This window comes from Cicer arietinum, chromosome 2, assembly GCF_000331145.2.
Source record: "Cicer arietinum cultivar CDC Frontier isolate Library 1 chromosome 2, Cicar.CDCFrontier_v2.0, whole genome shotgun sequence".
NCBI classification, from domain to species: Eukaryota; Viridiplantae; Streptophyta; class Magnoliopsida; order Fabales; family Fabaceae; genus Cicer; species Cicer arietinum.
Window position 1 is genome coordinate 10,824,726 of NC_021161.2, and position 24,567 is coordinate 10,849,292.

The 24,567-nt window shown below is 30.7% G+C and overlaps 1 protein-coding gene across 1 annotated transcript; it reads right to left on the reverse strand.

The window, feature by feature from the left end:
- Positions 1–7,090: 7,090 nt before the first annotated feature.
- On the reverse strand, positions 7,091–11,880 carry LOC101508609 (rhamnogalacturonan I rhamnosyltransferase 1). The gene is made up of 9 exons (XM_012712826.3): positions 11,337–11,880; positions 10,928–11,247; positions 10,002–10,069; positions 9,833–9,921; positions 9,584–9,746; positions 8,860–9,149; positions 8,174–8,378; positions 7,834–7,991; positions 7,091–7,691 (listed from the first exon to the last, which is right to left on the reverse strand). The coding sequence occupies exons 2-9, from the start codon at positions 11,199–11,201 to the stop codon at positions 7,415–7,417; spliced, it is 1,524 nt and encodes a 507-aa protein (XP_012568280.1). The 5' UTR covers positions 11,202–11,247; positions 11,337–11,880; the 3' UTR covers positions 7,091–7,414.
- Positions 11,881–24,567: the final 12,687 nt, after the last annotated feature.

Here is a 24,567-nt window from a genome sequence, read left to right on the forward strand (position 1 = left end):
TTTAAGATATATAAAGCGATTTTAACGATAGGGAGTTGTTATTATTTTTGTTGCGACTATAATAAAGATTAAAATACACTATTTATAAAAAAAAAATAAAAAAAATCAATATAAAGATACAATACTGAAAAAATATTAGATAAAAGATAAATAATTAAAATTATATTTAAGTTAAAATAGTAAATATTATCGTAAACTCGCACAATTGTAAGGATGACAATTAGATTTAGATTTAATGTGTACCCACAAAAAAAAACTCACAATGGCGAACTTTACCGTTATCGGATGATACTGTTACATCCTGACCCTTACCGTTATCGCCGAACTTTCCCACCGTTGGAAGGTCGTGAACAACACATCACGGTAAGAGTGGCTCAATTGGTAGTGGAAATGAGATGAGACAGCACTTATCCCCTAGGTGGGCGAGAATGTCGTGAATAATATCGCGGTAAAGGTCGGGATGTTACAAAAAAATGGTTCAATTGGTAGTGGGGATGAGATGAAGCGCTACTTATTATCGAGCTCGAATCCCACAGAAGGCCAAAACTCGTTATTTCCACACAGTCCCACTACCAATTGAACTAAGAGGTAAGACACGAGTATGAGTAGCTTTTTAACCTGCGGGTATGAGGATGAGTACTATATTACCCTACCCATTTTCATCCCTACACAATTGTAAAGTCTTTGAATATGTGACTACTAACAATATCATCATTTGTAGTTAGGACTTATGGTGTGTTTGGTTTAGAAGAGAAATTGTCAAGAGAGAAATATGTAAGAGAGAGTGTAAGAAGAAAGAAATAGATGAGAAATATAATAGATTTGATGTATTGATTGGTATAAGAGAAAAAGAAGAGAAATAGGAGAGAGAGAAATATTATCTATTTATAAAAGTACAATAATGCCCCTTGTTAATAATATTTCTATCAAAATTAATTTAATTTATTTATTTAAAGTTAAACTAAGTTAACTAATTAATTAAATTATGTATTTTAATTTAAATTACTGAGTTAGTTAATATTTTGATTTAATAATTTCATTGTAAATTAACTAGTTAATTTTTTTTTAATAAGGAACTAGTTAAATAAAATTTGTTTATCATAACTAATTTTTAATATAATTATTAATACTCATAAATAGTTTTATTTTTAAAAAAAAAAACAATAAAAATATGTTACTATTATTTTTTAAATTAAAATGTTATTATTTAATTATTAGAACAACACACATCGTGGCTTAAGTTATTAAAAACAAAAACATATAAAAATAGGCATATTCATATACTATAGCATGGATAGAAATGGAACATATCAATACTTCTGTCTTTCTCTTCAAAATCGTCGTTCGACTGCGAAGAAAGCAAAAGGTAGTGGGGTCCACCATTATTCATTCTCTCTTTGATACCTCATGCTGCAACAAACAAGTGAAAATGCTATGTCTTTTCACAAAAGATCACATGATTGTCAAGACATTTTAATTAAGAGGACTATGTTAAAACCCAACTTAATTAGCCAAAACATAAACATCATATGTCTAGTTAAAAACCTTACTAGGAAAGCCCATAAAAATAATATCTTGGTGAATGAAAAAAATAGTACATAGCAAACAAAAGTCTAACTCTTCAAAAACATTAGCAAAAACGATAATCATTTTGCAGAAGACCTAGAGAAGCAATTTTGTAAAAGCAAATATAATCATTTGCAGAAGACCTAGAGAAGCAATTTTGTAGTTCACAAATTTTCTTTTCTAAAGATATGAGAAATAATAAAGCGCATAATTTTAGTTATCTCAACACAGTTCAGACATTTGTTTCTTAACCTCCAAAGAACAATCTCATGATTTGTAAAAGCAAGAGTCACCAATTTAAAGTTTTTTTCTAAACAAAAAGATGACAAGTCCTTTTTAAAAGTTATCTCAATTGCATTCACAACCTCAATGAGTTTTGGGTAAAAAGCAGTTGAAATGTTTAATGTTCGAGCAAAACAATCCACAAGAACAACATTGTTATCTATAAAAAAATGATCTCATAAGCAGCAGATCCAAAACAACCTTATGTTGTGTCGTCTATATTGTATTTGATCCAAGAAGTTATAGGAGGATGCCAAATAACCTCCTTAATCTGAGGAGCAATGAGAGCATGAATCACAACCGAAAAGCTTTTAGGATCACAAATTCATACATGAAAGAAAAAGAGGTACTGGTAAAATGATTTTTGACAAGAGAAGTATTTGAACTCACTAAAGTAAAAGTGAATATCACGACAGAAGGATTGAATTGTGACCCTTTTTAAAATTTAGTTCATGCACTAATATTATCCTCTCAAATTGTCTTTGTGGTGAGGGTAGTTAGATGAAAATAATCAGCCTCTTATTGAAGATGATCTAAAGAAGAATAATATGAGTTTGAAATATATATGATAAGTGTGATATATGTATGATAAGTGTGATAATGGTATGGATAAAATAAATATAAAGAGAGTAGAGCTTAAGAAGATTCACACACAGAATTTATATTGGTTCACATAATATAGACTACTCCAGTCCTCACAGCTTTGTGAGATTTTCACTAGTGCTTAGAAACTCGTCCTCTGATCTACACATTTTCAACTATGTATTTTCTTAGCTTCACCAGGCTTACAAAGCTATATTTTTACTAGCTTCGACAGACTTACAAAATAACTCAAGTTTATATCAACAAGAGGATATACAAGTAGTAATGTGTTTGATTTATTTGGGATCAAATTACAACTTTCTAAGATAAGATAGTGATGTGAAGTTGTATATAACACACTCAATAAAAATGATCCTCATATATGTTTAAGTTTGGAAGAGTTTGTAAAATAAAGAGAATGATGATAAACTTGAATAACTTAGATATTTTCTTGTAGATGATTCTCTTGATGTTTAAAGATTAATACTTCTCTATTTATAATTGTCTTTGGAGCTTCAACCATAAGGGTTAGCAAAATATAATTGTTGGAGACTTTGCTAAGTTTTCTTGGACTCGTCTTTATTTGCAAAACTGTAATTTAGCCTTTATCCTCCTATTAAGTATGTTGAGAGGATGAGTGTTGCAATCTATCCTCGGATCTAATTTGAAGAAGAACGAGGCTTTCATTAATTCTGATGTAGCTTGTCCTTTTTGACTTTTTCTTTTCCCAACAACTATAGTGTTGTGCCTAATAAGTCAAAGACAACACTTTTTGTACTTTGGTACTTTTACTCTTTTTCCCATGTGGGAGGATGAATAGATAACAGAAGTTCATCATCTCTTCTACATTGTTTATCCTCTAACGAGGATTAATCCTCTCTTCATGATTGTTTATCCTCTGATGTAGATTCATTCTCTCTTTCATTACTGTTTTATTCTCTAACATAGATTCATATTCTCTTTTATTATTGTTTATCCTCTAACATAGAGGTTATAATTTCATCCTCTCGTAAGTGTTGTTTATCTTTTGCGATTGTCTTCTTATTTGATTTAAGTACAAGGATGAAGTTTCTATTTTATTGAGTCTTGATGTGATTGTTGTTTCCTTTTTCCAACCATTTGACCATTGTGTCATTCATGTCAAGTACTTCACTTTTTTGTACCTTTGTACTTTTCTTTATGTATTCATCTTGAGATTGTATTCATCCTCTGATGCAACCGATTCTAAGGATTTCATGGATGATCATAAGTCTTTGAGAGATGATTGTATGTCTTTCTTTCCAATATGTGAATGTTGGAATTTGGTGTAAACATGTTGACACTTTTTTTACTTGTTAGGCAACCTTATAGAATATGATTTGTAAGAGACATTCTTATCATCCTCTTGATCTATTATGGATGAGAAGATTCCTTCTTGTTTCTAATACCTTGAAAATCATGATTGATGTGCTTCTCTTACTTCAAAGACTTTTGTACAAATTTGAACAATGTTAACGTAGTATTTTTACATTGTTCACATAAGACCTCATTTTTATATATGAGAGGATGATTTTTTCTAGAGTTCATCCTCATATGCGAGGATGAAAGTTCTTATCTTCCGCATAAGAGTGCGTGATTAATGTGATGTCACTTCTATGTTTACTTTTGGTAAACCTTAAATAGTGCGAACAACTTGTCAACTTTTGTCCTTTTGTAGTTTTATGAAAATTACTTTTCCAATATTTGTGAGATGAAAATTTTGATAAATATTTATCCTCCGATATGAAATTGTGAAGAACACTCATCCTCGGACCGGAGATTGTGATGAATGTCCATCCTCGGGTTTATCCTCAGATATAAGATTGTGAAAAATATTCATCCTCAGATCTGATTCTTCATCCTCTAATTTTTATATAGACACATCTTGACCCATAGTTTTTTCTTGACTTCTTCTAAGAAATTTTATGTGTGATTAAGATGCAACATATTGCGATGATCATCCTCGAATTGAGGATAATCATATTTAATGACTTCAAGCTTGACTACTTATGTTCTTTCAACAAAAACTCAAATGCAAACATCAGTAGATCACTATTTAAAAAATTTAACATTTATTTTATAAGGTTTGTGTAATTAAAAGACATATTAAAAAGGTTTTTACTTCAACACTCACAATTAAAAAAGTTGACTTCCAAGAAATGAACTTGTTATCAAATCACTTTTTATTTCTGCAAAACCAAATCAAGTCAACTAAGTTGACAATAACAACGATAATAAAATCTTACATCACAAGACCAAAGTATTTTATTAATGTCCAACACATTATCAATAGAGGAAGTTTCAATACCTAAATTAAGAGTAAGGCGAGCCACGTCCAAAGATTTTTTCGCAGAGTTATAGTCCCAGAAAAAGTGTTGACTAGTCTCTATTGCTTTTATAACCTCTTGTTCAAAATATTATATATTAAATTTTATCTCAAATTTACAATGACTTTCTAACATTAATATTATATTATTTTTTGTAATTGCATGTAATTTGAATCAATAGAAAACCAATTGAATCAAAACTACGTTTAATTGGATCAAATCAAATTTTTTATAAGAAATCATCCATATCAATTTGCATTAGTTTTAATCTTTGGATGATATGGGTTTTGCTTCCAAATTGTTCCAAACTACACCGTGAACACCCTACTTGAAGTTAAACACACACATAAAGATGTTTTGGTGAGAGAGATAGGTCCTTATCTAACATAGTTTGCGCAAATTATTTTAGAATCTAGATTTCATGTCGTCGTTGACTACACACATTCACGTAGTAATTAAGTGTGTGATCGTCTGATCTCGATCAAACAATTTATATCACAACTTTGATAATTTTATTTAAAAAAAATCAAAATATATTTGAAATTTGAACCGTCTAATCTCGATCTGACGATCATGCAGACACAGATTGTGTGAATGTGTACTCTTAGTGATGATAAGGAATTCAATTTCTCATTTAATCTCATCCGATTACACATACTCCCTTTGACATATACTTTAAGCAGAATTACTTCCATTAACACTTATTAACAATGTTAGTTAAGTTCATAATTTTTTTTGATTTCATGTAAAAATAAATACAACTACTAATTTACCCCTATTGACTATAGTCACCTGTCACCATATTAAGGAATTAATACAAAGATAATTTTAGAATACTGTCATTAACTGTTAATAAATTATAAACTTTTACTTATATTTGAGATAAAAAATACATCCACACATTTTGTTTATAATTAAGGTAGAACAATGTACACGTGAAGAGACACTTAATGTGTAAAATCATCTCTAATAAAGTCATTAATGCAAGCAGGGTCGTATAGAAAAGAAGGAGAATGAAGCCTTCGCATTAGGCCTCGAGACCCAATTTATTTTAGATAAATTCCTCACAACGATAGACGTTGCTATAAATAGTCATTCCTGTTTTACATATAAAAGAAAAAAAAATTCATATTTTGTATCTAGAGATGACAATGTAACCCGCACATGGGGATATACTTGAACCCGTTTTGATTTGGACGGAGAAAATTTGCTTTGATTGGGGGTGGATGCAGATTCAGATTTTTCCCGAAATTAAAATTCGAGAGTGGAGTTGAGTTTGAGATGTTGATATCTACCTCGCACCCAATCCGCTCCGCTAGTAATATTATTGTAATTTTTAATTTTTATATACATATTTAATATTTTATATATTTTTTTAAATATTAAAAATTATAATTTTATCTCTATAGAAAATATTTTTTAATTTTATTATTGTTTAAGAAATAATTATTTTATTATATCAATTATAATATATATGAATTAAAATTTATAATTTTATATATAATGAGTGTGGATGTGGGCAAGAAAATCCGAACTCCGTTGTGGACGGAGATGAAGGTCTAAATTTTACACCCACTAAAAAATGAGGGTGGATGTAGGTTTTTTCCGACTAGTCGAGGGTTGTGGTAGGGGAAACAAAATCTGCCGTGACCCGCTCTATTGCCATGCCTATTTGTATTCTCAAATATAAGTAAAATTTGATTAATTGGATTATATTAAATGCTATAATTTTTAAAATATTCTTTAGTTAACGTAGATTTTATTTTTCAACAACTAGTTGAGCAAATTCCAATTTAGATAAGAGTTTAATTGTAATATACTGACACCATAAGAAAATTTACATTATTTCCATAGTATACATGAATTAAATCCTTTAGATAATACAATGAGTATGTTGTTGTTGTTATTATTATTAATTTGGAAAAATTAAATGAACCAAACTATTTTTGTTATAGGTGTGAATTTTTGTTTTTGCTTATATATAAAACTAGAGGGAGTAGTTTACCGTAATATTTTTGTGAAAATGTAGTCTTGTGTTACGTTAATTTTTCGGATTTTCGTCTTCTTTCTTTATATTCCTTCGACGTCTTTTAATTCACCAACCAAACTATCTATGTGGGACACATACAACACACTTGATTAATCCCATGCAAATTTGTAATTTATTCAATTTACTAGATGGTTAATTTAGATCAAGTTTAAAATTGTGATTAATTAAATAGTTAAATTAACTACAATTTTTATCGTAAATTTAATTAATCATATACTCAACTGAACTAACCATATTTTTAAACACATTAATCAAGTATCACATGTGTGTAGAAAAAAATGAATGTATAAATATCATTAATGTTACAAATTTGGTGATTTAGTTTACACATAGTATTCTTTTAAGGTCATACCCAAAGTAATTTGGCCAACATTTATTGAATTAACCTTTATAAGCGACCAAAAATTAGTAATTAATGAAGGGTAAAATGAAGGGGCATGTTTTACAAGCCTCAATAGAACAAATATTTCTTCTTCTTTTTTTTACACTTTTTATAAGCTACCCTTGTTTCCTACAAAATTCTTGTATACTTAGATCTTACTATTGGAATGGGTGCAAAGAAATAGAGTTTGGGATTGCTCCTCTTAACTCATGCTACTTGACTAGAGTTGTTGTAATGACCTAGCAAGTCATCACAATTTGTTTCCTCACACAAGCACTCATGAGGGTTTGCATAGAAATATTCCTCCTCCTTCGGCCTATCGATTATAACTCTTCGCCGAGTTGGCTGTACAATTCTCTTTTCATGAACCTGTTTCACACCATCCGCAAACTCGTTCCATTTAAGGGTTCCGTTCTGATGCATATCAACCAATTCCACGAGTTTTGTTCGATTGAGTAAGATTGTTTTTCTAAAACCAGAATACCTGCAGATCAACAGATTTGTTAAAAATTAACGAGAAAACTAACAACACACTCATTTTTACTACGCGAATGTCACTTTATTCCATTTAAACTTTTTAATCAGCGACCGAGAATGTGTTGAAAATAATGTATTCAAATTGCAACCTTCGATGGCCTTCCACGAGTTTTGCCATGTTGCCATCATAAGTAGGGATAAAGGTGTTACTGGCTACTGAAACCATAAAATCCAAGGCTGCCATCTGAGATGAATGATTCTGGAACTGCTGCAAATCATCGCGTTCCAGCAACATTTCCTTTTTAACCTAAAAGTGTGAACATGGGAAGTCAGATGCATCCGGGAAGAATAATTTCAAAGAGCGGAAACGAGGATATTGGAAACAAAATGCATCATTTAGATCAGGTTCAAGCTCAACCATTAGAGAGCAATTGTAAACAGTTGTGTGATGAACCAAACTAATAATAGCAGAAAAGTTGACAAACTTACAATTAACGGAAACGCTTCTCTTAGTTGTGCAAGTCTACGTTCGCCACCGTAAATCTCACCAGCTGCAATGTATATCTGCGTCTCCCTACCAAAACCTAAGGCTCGAAGAACTAAGGCCACCTCCTCAGGTGTCAAAGGACATAGACCCTGTGATCTCCTCTCTTCAGAAACTATCTCCTTTTCTCTCCACCAAGGGAATGCATACCTGAATTACATAAGCCTAATCAACATTTTATGCCATATAGAATAGATATCTCATTTCCCTTTCAAAATAAAAAAAAAATAGATGTCTCATTTATGTGAGAGCATCACAGAATCTTAGATTATAAGAATATTTGTTTGCATATAATCAAGTAAATAAGGATTCATTTGAAGGGGGTCCATTTTCTTCAAGAAAATGTTTCTGTTTTCATTTCATACAAATCTGCCACTTGTTCTTAATCAGTTTCCTGTTTTCAAAAATTTGTATGAGAATTGAGAAATACTGAAAATAAAACAAAAGTGTTGCTTTTAGTGTTACATTAACAATTTTTTTACAAATAGGAAATGGATTGAAAATAATGTGACAGTTTTGTAATTGAAAAGCACAAACAGAAAACGTTTTATAGAAGTAAAATATTTATAGTATATAACAATAATATTATATAACTCATGATCTATCAGCTCACAAGAAATGGAAAACAGACCTCATTCTTTTGAGATCCTCGGCTTCTTTATCTGTGCAACCTTGCGTACAACCGGAGAAAGCCAGCATATCCATCTCATATCTAAGATGCAGTGCCACAAAAGGTCCTTTCTCGTGAAGCATCCGAATCAATTTGTGCCCCAATTTCTCAATTTGAGGAGTGAATTTAATAGCCTGGTAATTTACACGACACCGAAGTTTCTGTAGATCAAGTGGGAGACCGTTATTCGCTAGACGTGTATCAGTTTTGTTGAAGTGTAACACCTTATGCTTTCCAAAAAGGGGCAGAATCTGCAGTGTGGAGTCAATAGCATTGGATTAAAAAATTTATCAAAGTTAGAGAAAAAATAGTCACATTTTTCAATTTTCATACTTCTATATGTTTTTTTTGAGTGCCAAACAATATGGAAAGGACACAATTACTGACACATACAACCATTATCCCTCGTGTAGAAGTCTCATTTGTTGTCTTAATACTCCTTCCCAGAGGAAAGGAGCCCTAGTAATCTAGGGTTCAACTCAGAGGTAAGTAAAGTTTGGCCTAGGATTATTCCAACCTGAGTTCGAGCTCAGGTACTCCATATCTCTAAGAAGAAAACAACTTTCACTAAAATGAAGCCATACTATCCTAAAACTATAAACTCCAATGCCATAAAATAAAGGCGAAGAATCATTAATCAATCATATTATCAAACCTTAAATTGCAACTAATAAAAGAAGCATACCTGCTCCAAGTAATATTTTTCATTTGACCAGCTAACAGGAGGCATCTCCAAGGTAGAATATCCATACTTACTACTAAACCTTTTAGGAACTCTTTTCACTATTCGAACTTGATCTCTTAAAGAATCAATGAAATGCTTCACGTCAAAAATGTCCTGAAAATTACTGCAAAAAGAAAACTACAGAACTTTAAAATAACAATGAAGTTAAATTATAGGATACTCAAAGAAAATTCAGAACAAGGTATATACCTAGGGTCTGCCCAAAATGACGTCTTATCAAGCTCGGGCACAACCAATGTGAGATTCAAAAATCGAGCAATTGTAACCATGTCACATATCTGAAATACCATAAGTTTAAATGAGTATTTAAGCTTATGATATGATATAAACAGAGAAATGTTAGAATAGGAGTACAAACCGCAGCACGCATTTGATTCAAACCGCCATTGCAGGAAACTCTTAGAAAACCATTACTCGTATAATTTCCTGTAAGTTGCCATTTCAAAAAGCTTTAATATTTACCAAAATGAGTCAGGAAACAAAAGTAAAACAATTAAAAATATCACAAACCCATCCATCATTTCCAGTATTTATTTTGAAATGATTACCTCTTTATTTCAACTTTAGACCAAGATATGTTCATGTAAAACTATCTCTCATACGTGGTTATGTGATGTCTTAAAAGAAGAAAGTGTTAAACAGTAAATCTTGGGTTACAAATCAGTATGAAGCAACTCTTCTTTAGCAGGAAATCCTCAAAATTAACATCAACATTTAGAATTTAGTAAGATTAAGATCTGATATTCTGCTGATTTGTCATTCTAATGCTTTCGTCGTACATCCGCAACATTGATTTATTCTTTAAAACTGAATGATGAAAACTTATTTCACTTAATTTTAATTATATGATCATATCCATGATTATTTAATTATAATTTGACGGTTACCTATAAAGATAACACCTTAGAATCAGCATTTCTAATTATAATAATCCCTGGACTGTTTGAGAAACCGGTAATGAACACCAATTAACAATCATCATTCATCAATGCATACATCATTCATTCTCCTAACATGTTTCATAATCAACAATTCAACTTTAAAATGAGCACAGAACCGAAAAAAACAAAAAATTTCCAACTCAAATACAATTTATACCTGTTTTCAGTTAATAACAATCAAAACCATCTAACAATAAAGTCATATAACACATGATCAACAATACATATAAATTTCACTGCTCAATTAATTTATATCAAAGGTTACATTATACCATCAAATTAATAATCTTATCTGATACATAAAGGACTTAAAGAGAACAAGAATTTAAGTCAAGAAACTAACTTGGAGGAAGAAAACTAGGAGGAGGCAATTGAACTCCATCATAATCATGTTGTTTAGGAAGTTGAATTTGTGCAATGTTATATATACCACTAGTAATCCCAGAAATCAAATGTGAATGCCATAGTTCACTCACTGTAACTAACTGAACCAAACAAGTCCAAAGCACAATGCTTGAACACACACGAATGAACCAAATCCTCAAACGTGTTTTTGGAATCACAGAACCTTGAAGTTTATCACACCTTACTTGTATACCCTCTGATCTAACCTCCATTTCTTATCCACAAACACCTCATTGCCGCTTCATTGAACCTTAAAACCTTCAACATTCACACAACAACCAAATCAATATCACATTAACAAAAAAAACTCTTCTTTTCACATCACATTGTGAAATTCACAACCCTACCTTTGGAACAAAGAATGCAATTTTGACGAAATTGAAACCGACCCAGAATTTAATTTGAAGCAAATTATTGTGGGCTAGGCTCAAAAAATGATTTTCTTTTAATTTTTTTTAGCCAAACAGAATTTGAAGCTATTCAAGAACACAAAAAGAAGAAAAAATGAAAGAAACAAAAGAATGTTCGTTTTAGAGAAAGATAGTGAGAGCAAGAAGAAGCAAAGATCCAAGAAGAAGGATCAAATCTGAAACAACAAACACATGGATTGTTGTTGTAATGCAACTTTTTGTGGTTTCCTTTTTCCGGGAAAATTTTGTTTTCTTTTCAGTGTTGCATTTTTTGTTTTTACACACTGATTTCGCTAACTTTCGATTGGAAACTCTATCTATCTTTCTTATGTTTTCAACAGGGAATGAAAAAACAAACAAAAAAATATTCGCTTTCTTTCTCTCTCTTTTTGATTTTGATTTTCTTCAATTACAGGAAAAATTTAAAAGGAAAATGTGTAGCACAGTTTGTTTGTTTTTTTTTCTCAAAGTCAGTTACCTACCTTTCTAACGAAAATAATAAATGATAGTACAAAAGATGCTAATATAATAAAAGTGGAAAGATAAATTAATAACTTCTTGTGATTATCATAATATATCTTAACTCTTCCAAAATTTATTTATTACTAAGATCCTTTTTAAATCTCTAGTTATATTAATTATTTTTCTATTAATGTATTCATAATTCACTAATATCTTTATATGTAGTTAATAATAAAATATACGAGAAAAAAATTAATTATAATAATAATAATAAAATACCAATGTTAATTAGTTCTCTTTTTAATGATAGATAATTGAAAATAATATTTATTGTCAAAAAATTTATTACAACTATTAAGTTTATTAATTTTCACGATTTTATCTATGGATACTAAATTTAATAACGAAAAAAGTATTTTTAGCAAAAAAAAAAAGAATGAAGTAGCAATTTTTTTATGTTTATTATTATATAATTCTTTTTTTATAAATAAAATTTGAGATAAAAATATAATGTCTTAATTTTAATTAAATTATATTAAATTAAATTAAATTTTTAATTTCTTAACTTATTTTCTTTTTCTTCATTGTAGTCCTCTCACTTTATTTTTTATTGGTCAAGTTAGTTGTGGGTAGCTAGGGAAGCTTCTACATTTCCTGTTTATAGCATTCTTTGTTAGGATAGCTTCTACATTTGATTTGTGAGCTAACCGAGCTTAGCATTTAGTCTTCAAGAGGTTTGAGATTTGAGATTTGAGATTTGAGATTTGAGATTTGAAGTATGGACAAACTATAGGTTATTGAGCTAGAAGGTTATTTCATTAATAGGTATCTTTTTTATTCATGTTCAAGGTTTGAAACAATTGAAGGTTTTGATTTTGGGATTTATTAAGATTTGTTGAAGTGGTACCTAGTATTTTATCTTTTCTTGAGAGTTTGGAGGTTTTGATTTAGCCTCAAATGGTTTGGATGGTTCTCTAACTTTGTTTTTTATTTTCATTAACTCTTTTTGGATTGAAGAAGAAATGAGAAGATGAAGAGTAAAAAGAAGGGAGATGGATAATAGAGTAGAATCATAATTTAGAGAAGAAGCCGGCCATATAATTTGCGAATATATTTCCTGTTTTATTTTCTATTTATTTATTTTTTTTAATTTTACTTGTTAATATGAAAAATAAAATAATTTTAAAATATATAGTTATTTATATTTTTGGAAATAATAAAATATTAAAAAATATTTTTATTATTTTTTAAATGTATTTTTTGTTAACTAGTATATTATTTTATTTCCATAATAATAATTTTCTTTAAAAATTTCTCAGAAAAGTAAAATGAGTACATACTTTAAAAACTGAAAATAAAAAACGGTTTCCATAAAATAAATAAGTTGTAGTTTTGCAAAAATCTTAATCATCCACAACTGATACTATGTAGGCAAAATTAATAAAAAGTTAGTAAAAATATCTTATTTGATTAACGAAGGTAAATTTAAGAGATCAAAATAGAATAAAAAACAATTATGAAACCAAAACAAATACACAATAAATTAAGGAATCAAATGTGAAATTTAGTCTAATATTTACTACCTATATATGTAATTATAAGATATTTTTGGTACTTTTAATTATCCTCAGATATAATACTATTTGAAAATTTTAAGATGTCTTTATATTTTTTTCTCAATATATATTAATCATTAATATTATCAACTTGAATCCATTTATACACAAAGATAATTTAGCAATAGTCACTCATACATATATTATATATTACTCACTCTAGTCCCTATTGTCTTAAATATAAATAAATATCAAAATATATTTGATTTTTGGTCATATTATCTTTAACTTTTACTTATATTACCTACTATTTTTATTAGTTATAAGGATGAGAGAGTATTTCATTAATTACACACACGTTTTCTGTATACTATGCTTGAATGACACTGCTTTATTTTTTATTTTTATTTATTTATTAAAGTTTAATTGTTATACACAATCATATAATTTAATAGTTGTAATTGATTGATAGTTTAGAGTTTATTTTATACTATATATAAATTAAATTTTTATTGATTTTAAAAACTCTAAAATCCCTTTAAATAACACATAATCTTCTCATAATTGTCTATTGGCACAATTTTTCTCATGAATTAGGTGTATTTTTAACCCTTATAAAATAGTATTTTGTGAAGTGTAGTCTTTTTTTTCTTTCTTTTTAGTCTTCAATTTTTATTACAAATAATCAAAATTAAAATTTCTAAAAAAAATAATTTAAAATTTAGTACTCAACTTTTTGGTCAATATATTTAAATATAGTCAATATTGAACTACCAATCGAGGAAAGGAAAAAAAAAATAGATTAAAAAAATGAAAGAAAAAAGAGTAAAAAATCAAATAATTTCTTTCTTCGGTTTTCAATATAAAAAATTAGAAGAAAACAGATAAAAAGTTTTGGCTTAATTGCACTTTTGGTCCCCCTATTATAGGTGAAAATTGAAAGTAGTCCCCCCATTTTGTTTCTCCCCAGTTTTAGTCCCCCAAACAGAATTTGAGTCCAAATCATGATGAGTTGCCATTTTTTTAATAACGTGTCAATAAAAAGCTGACGTGACAGACGCATACGTGGAATAAACTTATTATTATATTATTTGTGATTAAAAAATATAATTTATATTTTTAAAAATCATTATTATAATTGTTAAAAATCATTATTACAAATAAAATTTATTTGTTAAAATTAAATTAAAAGAAAAAACACCTAAAATCAAAAATCCTAAACAAATCAAAATCAAAAGGATTCACTCATGAACCCTAAAATCATGAACCCTAAAATCATTCTTCGTTCAACTGGTTCAGCTTTGTTTCACTTTGCAAACGCTGAAAAAACCACTCATCTTAACCACCATCTTCCTCCTGACCCTCAGCCCATTCTTCCGCCGCCTCCGCCGCGAGCTCCGTCGCCAATACCGGCGCCGATGAGTCCGAGTATCAGTTCTTACACATGGACTTCCGGGACGGCTTCCCCGGCTCTTCCACCGCCACCGCCTCCACCACCGCCGCCGCCGCCGGTGATTTCCTCCGGTTGGGATTTCTGGGATCCTTTCATGCAGCAACCGCCGCCGCCTCCTTCGTCGAGGTCAGCGACGGAGGAAGAGTGGGAAGCCACTACTACTACTGGTTCTGAGGTGGTGGTGATGGCCGGTGGTGCGGCGGCGAGTATGGCGACTCCGGCGTCTGGTGTAGTGGGGTATTCTAAAGAGACACCAAGTGAGCTTGCAATGGTGGTTTCAAGGAACAGTAAAGATCTTGTTGAAGTTATCAAAGAGCTTGATGATTACTTTCTTAAAGCTGCTGATGTTGGTTCTCATGTTTCATTTCTGTTACAAGTTCCAAGTTCTGGTTTTTTTGTTCATAGTAAAGCAAGTAAGTTTTACATCCATGTCATTATTTTTGGGTTTTATATTTTAGTGTGTTAGCTTATTTGAGAATGATTTTAGGGTTTATGAGTGAATTCTTTTGATTTTGATTTGTTTAGGATTTTTGATTTTAGGTGTTTTTCTTTTAATTTAATTTTAACAAATAAATTTTATTTGTAATAATGATTTTTAACAATTATAATAATGATTTTTAAAAATATAAATTATATTTTTTAATTAGAAATAATATAATAATAAGTTTATTCCACGTATGCGTCTGTCACGTCAGCTTTTTATTGACACGTCATTAAAAAAAAGACAACTCATCATGATTTGGACTCAAATTCTGTTTGGGGGACTAAAACTGGGGAGAAACAAAATGGAGGGACTACTTTCAATTTTCACCTATAATAGGGGGACCAAAAGTGCAATTAAGCCAAAAGTTTTTTCCCTTGTTTGATTAAGATGAATGTACAACTAAGATATAAAAGGCTATTGGGATATTTAATAGGCTGAGACACATTACACTCTTTGCATTAAAAAAATTAAAAAGTAAAAATGTATTGATGTATAAAGACAAAATCACGATGATGTAAATATAAATTATGATAAAATAAAAATATACAAAAATATATATTTTTATTAATGTAAAACAACATTTAGTCAAAACCTAAGAAATAATTAAATAAATTTAAAATATTTATATTATCACTTAAATAATAAGAAAAATAGTAGTATGTTTTGTATTTATTTTGCTTTGATTGGTTAGTAGAAGAAAATGAAAGTCATAAAAGAAAGGAAAATAAAACTTCAATTCATTAAAATAAATAAAGAAAATATAAATCAAGTGAATGTAAGACAATTTTGTACTAAAATGTTAGAGGATGGATTTGTAATTTTAAAAATTCAATCCTTTCTGCCCTAATTTTTTTTTTTATTCTAAGCAGGAGGAATGCATTTTTATGTGTCTCAGCAGTGATTTGTTTCTTCGCTTGATGATTTTTCATCCAATGACCGAAAGGTTTAAAAAAAAATCGTGTTTTAATTTGTTGGTACTCTTTTGTGTCCACTATTTCAAAGCATGCCCAGAAGATGATTGAATGAATAGTTAGTAGTATGTTTCAAAGGAAAACAATGGTTCCTTTTTTATTTTATTTTATTTACATAACCAGTTAAGGTGAGGAGATTGTGCGCTAGTCCAAAATAGGGATCCTATTATTGAAGACTTTCATCTTATTCGGAATAATTTGAACCACATATGAGTTTAACACAAGATTATCTCCGGTCTCAAACAACCACAAGGGAGTTCAACATCTCCTTATATACAGAGTTTCATAAGGTGACATTTGAATACTAGAGTGGAAACTGTTGTTATACCTAAACTAGATAAGTGGCAGACAACCTCCACCATCGTCCAACACACAAGCTCTCAACAGGTCTTCTAAAGATAGATTAGTTCTCTCAAATTGATTGTCGATCTGAGGGTGATATGTTGAACTCAATTCTTGTTGTTGTTTGAATTCTCCATAGGTCCTTTTTGCTTTTGCTTTTGATTCTTCGATCGTCCCTATACTTTCTTATTCTTACCACTTTCAAGATTCACTTTCTTGGCCATTAAACCTTGGAGAGTTTGTTCAGTTACTTTTTGTTTTAGCTTATTTGCTTTGATTCTGAGTTCATGTGTTTCTATGGATTCATAAAATTTCTCTAATTTAATATTTTCCAGATCTTTTGACTCTTCTATTGCCACAACAATTTGAATAATTTTTTAGTTCAAAATTCTCCTAACATTATATATTTGACTCTCGTCATTTATCGCATCTCGACAAGATTTTATTTGATTTGTCAAAGTTACCAATCTTGTGAAAAACTTTGTAATTGTTTTTTAATATGTTATTTGTAACAATTCATATTGATGAAGAAGAGTTTGGAACTTCACCTTCTTCAATTTATTTGCACCATCTTAAGCATTTGTCCATATGCCCCAATCTTCCTTAGTTTTTTCTTTCTCTTTCTGCCACTACCTTCTAGATGATGTTTTATCAACACATTGATGTATTAGGAATAAACCTTTGAATTTTTTTTTCTTCGACTCTCGATTGAGTGATTTATGTGATTCAATTGGATTCTTTGTTGGTTCAAAAACAACATCATTCACGATTTCAAGCACATCTTGAAACTTGGATATCACATTCATCCGAGTACACCATCAATCGTAATTCTGATCCTTGAAGATGGGAAGATTTACTAGAAAATGTCTATTGACACTTAAATTTGCATTTGATATTGTTGGAATTCAATTATGAGTGGTTAGTCCCACATTGACTAGGAATGGAGGAAATATTGGATATATAAGAAGAATGACTCATAAACCTAATGCCTTAAGGTTTTGGGTTGAGATGTGGTGTCTAAGTATCTTAAAAATCCTTGACGTTTAGCCCATTCCAGATATCGCGCTCCCCTTGACTCCCCAACAAGTGGTATCTTGGTCTGGTGAGGGAGCAAAAAGCACTAGGATCAAGTCTAGTGGTGGGTAACTCACAATATTGACTAGCTATCAAACAAGTCTAGTGGTGGGTAACTCACAATATTGATTAGCTATCAAACCTATCAAAAGGAAAGTATGTAGAACTTTCGGCGAAAGAGAATTCAATTTTTGTATATGTTTACATTTGATTAGATGCTTATATATCAAAGCAAAACTCCTAATAAAACTATTTTCAAGTATAATTAACTTAACTCTCAACACTTATTTCTATCTTTCTCTCTTTTGTTTATTTTAATTTCTCCCTTTGTCGTATCATTTGAGATGTTTTTTCTTTTCTGTTGGGGTTGATTGCAAGTCCCACATCCTTTAGTGTGAGAGAATAAGGAGAAGGCCAAGGCTATATATTGGGTTTTGGTCCTTTGTTTTCAAATGCACCAGTCAGCAACAACACTTTAAGCTTGTATCTGACTTAGTTTAAATATTTGCTTTGTAAGAGTGTGGTTGTACTGAGGTGTCTGGTGTGAGTGAGAGAAGTCTATGTGTTGTAACAATTTTCACATAGTGTTAATTCTCTAGTTGCCGGTTTAGGCAGCGGCCATTGTTTTTTTCTCCGGTTTTGGAGTTTCCACGTTATATTCTTGTGTTGTGATTGTGTCTTAATTTTTTTGAACTTATGCTATTTTTCCCAACAACTGGTATCAGAGCCAGGTTCGGAGGTTCGGTAGGATAATTTTTCTTAGTATGCTCTGTGGTTGCAGCTTTGTCTGATCTTCCACATCAGAAAAGAATTATCCTTGGTATTGTTAGGGGAAAGGTGATACTGTGAAAGTGCTGTTTAGGGAGGTTCTGGCTAAGGAAAGACTTGGTATTTAAGTGTGTCTGTTGTGACCCACCTCTCTTTCCTGGGAACTTACCTGGTGCACAATTTACAGTCTGCGTGCAGCTGCTATGTCTTATTCAAGCGTTATAAAGTTTGACATAGAGAAGTTTGATGGAAGAATCAACTTTGGCTTGTGGAAAGTACAAGTCAAGGATGTGCTTATACAATCAGGATTACACAATGCGTTGAAAGGAAACACTTCCAACATGGAAGCCGACAAGTGGGAGGAACTAGATTTGAGAGCTGCAAGTGCAATTCGTCTGTGTTTGGCAAAGAATGTTCTTGCGAATGTGCAGAATCTGTCATCAGCCAAGCAACTCTGGGAGAAGCTTGAAGGGTTATATCAGGCTAAGGGCATCTCAAATCGGTTGTTGTTGAAAGAGCAATTCCACAATCTGCGCATGGATGAAGGTACGAAAATCTCTGATCATCTTAGTACTTTGAATAATATTGTCTCTGAGTTGGAATCTATCAAAGTTGAGATTGATGATGAAGATAAAGCGTTAAGGCTCATTTTGTCCCTTCCACTTTCCTATGTTCATCTTAAACATGTTCTGATGTATGGGAAAGAAAGTTTGAGTTTTGAAGAAGTTGCAACTAAAACTATTTCTGAAGAAAGGAGAATGAAAAATGATGAAAGCACTTCATCAAGCTCAATGTTGCTGACTAGAAGTGGGGCTAATGGGAAGAAGATACATGCAAAGAATTTGGTGTGCTGAGAGTGTGGAAAGTCTGGGCATGTGAAGAGAAATTGTCCAGGTGGAGCAGTATTTGAAAAAGACTCTGAGACAAGTGCTGGCAAGGTCTCCCTTGTTTTGGGAGATGATGGTGATCTCATCTAGAAGATAAAGTTTGTCCTTATGGTATTTCCGCTATACCATGAAAAAGGACAAGTTATTGCTAGCGGATTCAGAACAGCACACGGGCATTGGTTGGCATTGATGCAAGGTGTGTGGTGATGTGTCGATGGCTGAAGAACTTCCTGGAAGCCAACATGGGAGTTGCACCATAAATTTCAGCTAGGTTTCGACATGAGAAAATTCTTGGAATGGTTTAGTTCCAAGTGGAGAAAATTCTTGGGATTGTTTAGTTCCAAGTGAAGTGTACTTTTGATGGTGGAGTATGATTGTCGGTAAGACAATGGAAGCGGAAGCTGTAACTCTTACAATCAAGGTGGAGATTGTTGGGGTTGATTGCAAGTCCCACATCCTTTAGTGTGGGAGAATAAGGAGAAGGCCAAAGCTATATATTGGGTTTTGGTCCTTTGTTTTCAAATGCCCCAGTCAGCAATAGCACTTTAAGCTTGTATCTGACTTAGTTTACATATTTGCTTTGTAAGAGTGTGGTTGTACTGAGGTGTCTGGTGTGAGTGAGAGAAGTCTATGTGTTGTAACAATTTTCACATAGTGTTAATTCTCTGGTTGCCGGTTTAGGCAGCGGCCGTGGTTTTTTTCTCCGGTTTTGGAGTTTCCACGTTATATTCTTGTGTTGTGATTGTGTCTTAATTCTTTTGAACTTATGCTATTTTTCTCAACATTTTCTTGCGTATCTGAAATGATTGTTTTGTATTTTTTTTCAATTCTTGATTCCCATTTTTAATTTTTTTTTTTAAATCAATCAAGCCAAGTTTGGATGTTTAATTTGTAGGTAGATATTTGGATATAATTATATATGGTTCTTTTAGACATTTAAAGATACAATTCAAAGATGATACAATGTTATTTTTACCTTATTCATATAGTTTTGAAACTATATTTACTGGTATGGTAGTATTTGTTTAATTGGGATAAGTCACACTTTATTTCTTCAACTTTTTATTTTGTCTCGTATATGTCAATTTTATTAACAAAAAAAAAAAAAAAAAAAATTGTACATGTGAGATGCGACTCAAAATTAAGTCACATATTAAAAGTGCGACTTCCATCAATTTTCAAGCAAAATCGAATGTAGAACGAGTGAGTTCTATAAAAAGGAGACTTCAATAAAAATGAGGAAATTAGTCTCACATATATTGTACGTGAGACTCCACTTTTATTTATATTAAAAAAATAAAATTTCTTTGCACAAAATTGTTCATTGCTATTTATATTTCACCGGTTAGAAAATTTCATCGGTTAAAAAAGTTCATGTATTTGCTGCTACAATTAATCAAATTTGTAAAACAAAATTTTTTAGTTGTGAGTATTTGCTTTTAAGTCGACTTCCATTTCTTTCTATTTTAAGTCGTGTGGCTTAAGTCTCCAATTTGATATGCGACTTCTATATTTCTTTAAAAAAAAATATTATATTGAAGTACACAACTACATGTATGACTTGTACGTAGAAAGAAAAAAAATACTATTTAGGAAGAGCACTTTTAAAATGAGACTTTTATTTCAGTTTGTAAGAGTATTTTATCTTTTTTTCTCAACTCTTTGGTACGTTTACTAGAAAATAAATGCATATAGTTGCTCAAACTTTAGTAGAAGTGACAACATTTGTCACTACATTTCAAATTTGTAATCATATTGTAATTTAATTTTTCTATTAATAAAATGAGTTAGCTTTTTCATTATAAAAAAAAAATAAAAGATAATTGCAGAGACACTTATTTCAAACTTTTAAAAGGATAATCTATCACAAAATCAAAAGTTGAATTTGTTCCCTGCTAATTTCAGATCGATATGATGTATCTTTGCTTTCAAGAAAAGTTTGCTTTTTCATTTGCACAAGGAAATGAATCATGCATATTGTGCAATGTTACATCCACGTGCTAATTTGGCAAGTTTTAACTATGTATATATGTTTGGTCTATTAGTTTTGAAATACCCAGAGAAGTTTAAATCAACTTTACGCTAAGCATTTTAATTTTGTGGTTAATTCCATGCTATACCCAACAAAATGTTGTGTTAAAAATTATAGAGAAAAAACCTACATGCTTGTTTCTTATCTATTTTCTCGTTCTCAAGACAAGATCCACACCACATGTTTCCTTTTCTTCGTTTTCATGACATGCATAAGACCATCGACTACCTTTATTGATTATGCCAATCCATTCCCACGATTGAATCACATGGATTTTAGCATTTGTTAGAGCCATTGCCAATTTGCCATGATTGAATCACATGGATTTTAGCATTTCTTAATTCAATCTTTTTTGTCTTACGTCATCTTATGAATATTGTACAAAAAGTTAGTATGTTATTATTAATAGGAGTATAAATACATGAGAAAGAAAATAGATTAATAAAATTAATTTAAAAAGTATGTGGGAAATGGAAAAAAGTATGTACAATTAAATACTTACACATATTTATAAGCTTATACTCCATCGAATTATATACTAAAGTAGACTAAGTAATGCATATTGAGAATGATAATTATTTTAATGGAATATTAACTATGATAATTGATTATATAATTTCATTTAGAAAAAATCTTATCATCTAAGTATCATTCAAAATAAATTGATTTAATATTGAAAACAAAGTTAAATTTAATGAGAGTATTTTAGACATAGTGTAGAGAGAAAAACACAAAAAAGAAGGATTTGAATTGTGTTTTGTTTCAAAAACTTAAATAAAAACAATTTAAGAAAAACTAGTGATGTTGAAGACATGAACAAGTAAAACAATAAGTAAGAGATAATGAAAGAAACACTATCCAATTTATTATAGTTCACCACCAACACGATAGCTACATCTAGTTTCTTCACATAGAAGGATTTAATCCATTATTCACCAATAGAATCAGAAGTTTACTGAACACCTTCTAGTTAACTTGAATGTGTTCAAATCTTTTCAACCTTCTAGCTTAGTACTGTCAAACTGTTGAGGACGACAACCACTACTAGGCTAAGTTACATTGTTGAGGACGACAACCACTACTAGGTCAAATTACATGGTGTTTAGATTGAGTTTGGAATGAATTCTCACACAAGAGTGTTTACAAAGATTGCTCTCATACTTTTTTTAGGTTTCTCATCACTTAGAGCTAATACAATAGATTTTCAAGAGTTTGTAATTTGTAACGACATGAATTCTTCTCTTGCTTTTCATTGTTTGCCTCTACATCTTTATGACGATCAAATATCCTTTTATAGAGAGTCATTTAGTCCATTCGGATTTTTTACTGTTGTTATATTGCATGACATCAACATGTAAATTAATAACCCGTATAAATCTCAAAGATTTTAAATCAACATTAAAAACTTGTTCAAATTCGTCTTCATAATTGATTCAACGTATCTTCATAGATAAGGTAGGATGACCAGAGGATGGCATTATGAGAGTATGTTACGCACTTCTTCTGTCAGAGGATAAATGTACTATAATGAGTAGATGATGTCGGAGTCTATACTTTTTATCATAGTGTTGACTTTATCAAATGCTCAAATTGAATACCAAGTTTATTATATGCAAAATCACAAAAGTGAACTTGTATTAAAAAAATCAACAGAGGTGTGTTGAGAGTGAGTTTTTTAGAACCAGTTATATCTAAACATATATAACAGAGTATTGTCGTATCTACTTTGTTTAGCTTGTCTATTCATTAGAAGATGTAGCGTAAGGACTTTTATATCTCTTGACACAAGTCTGCACATTTAAATAAATTATTCACAATAAATTGTTCCTACAAAATAATTTATGTTATCATCAAAATAATTAAGGATTATTGTTTTTCAAATCAACTTGGTTCTTATAGATAGTAGCATTAAATAAGATAAAAAGCTAAAAAATATATTCAAGGGAGATGAGAGAGAATGAGCGAGAGAGGTTGCAGTTTGTTACAGTTTCGCTACATGTGAGTGGGTGAGCATGGTTTCGTTTAGGGTGGTGGCGTTGGCAATCTTTGGCCGCGTTATTATCAGGAACATTGAGAAGGGTTTCCTTTTGCTACGGGAAAATTAATCAACGACAACAGGGAATGATGGGTAGTTCATGGTGAGTTGTCGCCAAAAGAAAGGATTGCAATAGGCGAGTTACAAGCAAGGGCAGCAGGTTCAATCAGCGTAAGGAAAGATTCAACATCATGAGAGTTTCATTAAACTATGTTCATATTAACGGGGAAAGGGGAATGGAAAATTTATGTTTTTATTTTACAAATTTACCCAAGGATATTTCACACGAGGAGTTACATAAGGGGTTTCAACTATGTGGTAAGCTCGAATATGTGTTCATTGCAAATATGTTGAATGAAGAAGGTCAAATTTTTCAGTTTTGTTAGATCCCAAAACATACAAGGTTCGGAAAAAAGTTGTGAAAGAGCTTTGAAATGTGTGGTTTTGTAGTTTAAAGACATGGAAAACATGGCTCATTTTAAAAGTAGTAGTGAAATATATAGCACGGATAGACCAATGGCTACTCAACCAGGTGATCAAGTGGTAAATGATCCAAATCATGCAGCCTAGGGTTAGGGATCAAGGCACTTCTTATGTTGAGATCATGAAGAATAAAAGGAAACAAGTATGAAGTCCAAAGAAGTGCTAGCATGAGGAGTCATGGAATGAGACATCTTTTGAGACAAAAGCATAAAATGTACAATGAACGAAGAAAGGCCATTTTAGTACTGTTTTTGATTTTGAGGCAATTTTGTGTTGTGATAGAGATTTTTGACATACATGAATTTAATTTTTTTTGCTGTGAACATTTTTGGCAAGGATTGAAAGAATGGATGTGTTATGTAGAAGTAATAGTACTACTATGAAGAATAAAAATAGAAGTAATAGCAACGAGAAGAAGATACTAAAGATAATGGATGAATAGTAACTTAGTGGGACGTTACGTTTTATATATAAAAATAATAAATATAAATTAATGAGGTTATAAATGGAAGAAAATGTAAAAAAACTATAAGTTATAAGCTCACACGCTACTTGAAATAGCGTATCAGAATAAACTATAAGCTTGTGAGAAAAAGTTGTTTACCAAACACATCTTATTTA

Bases quoted from the DNA above. Each gene is read 5' to 3' on its own strand.
- LOC101508609 (XM_012712826.3), bottom strand. From the start codon at position 11,201: ATGGAGGTTAGATCAGAGGGTATACAAGTAAGGTGTGATAAACTTCAA. The intron at 7,992-8,173 runs GTAAGTTTGTCA...TCACACTTTTAG, and splicing joins GAGAAGCGTTTCCGTTAATT to GTTAAAAAGGAAATGTTGCT. The intron at 7,692-7,833 runs GTTGCAATTTGA...GTTGATCTGCAG, and splicing joins CTCGTGGAAGGCCATCGAAG to GTATTCTGGTTTTAGAAAAA.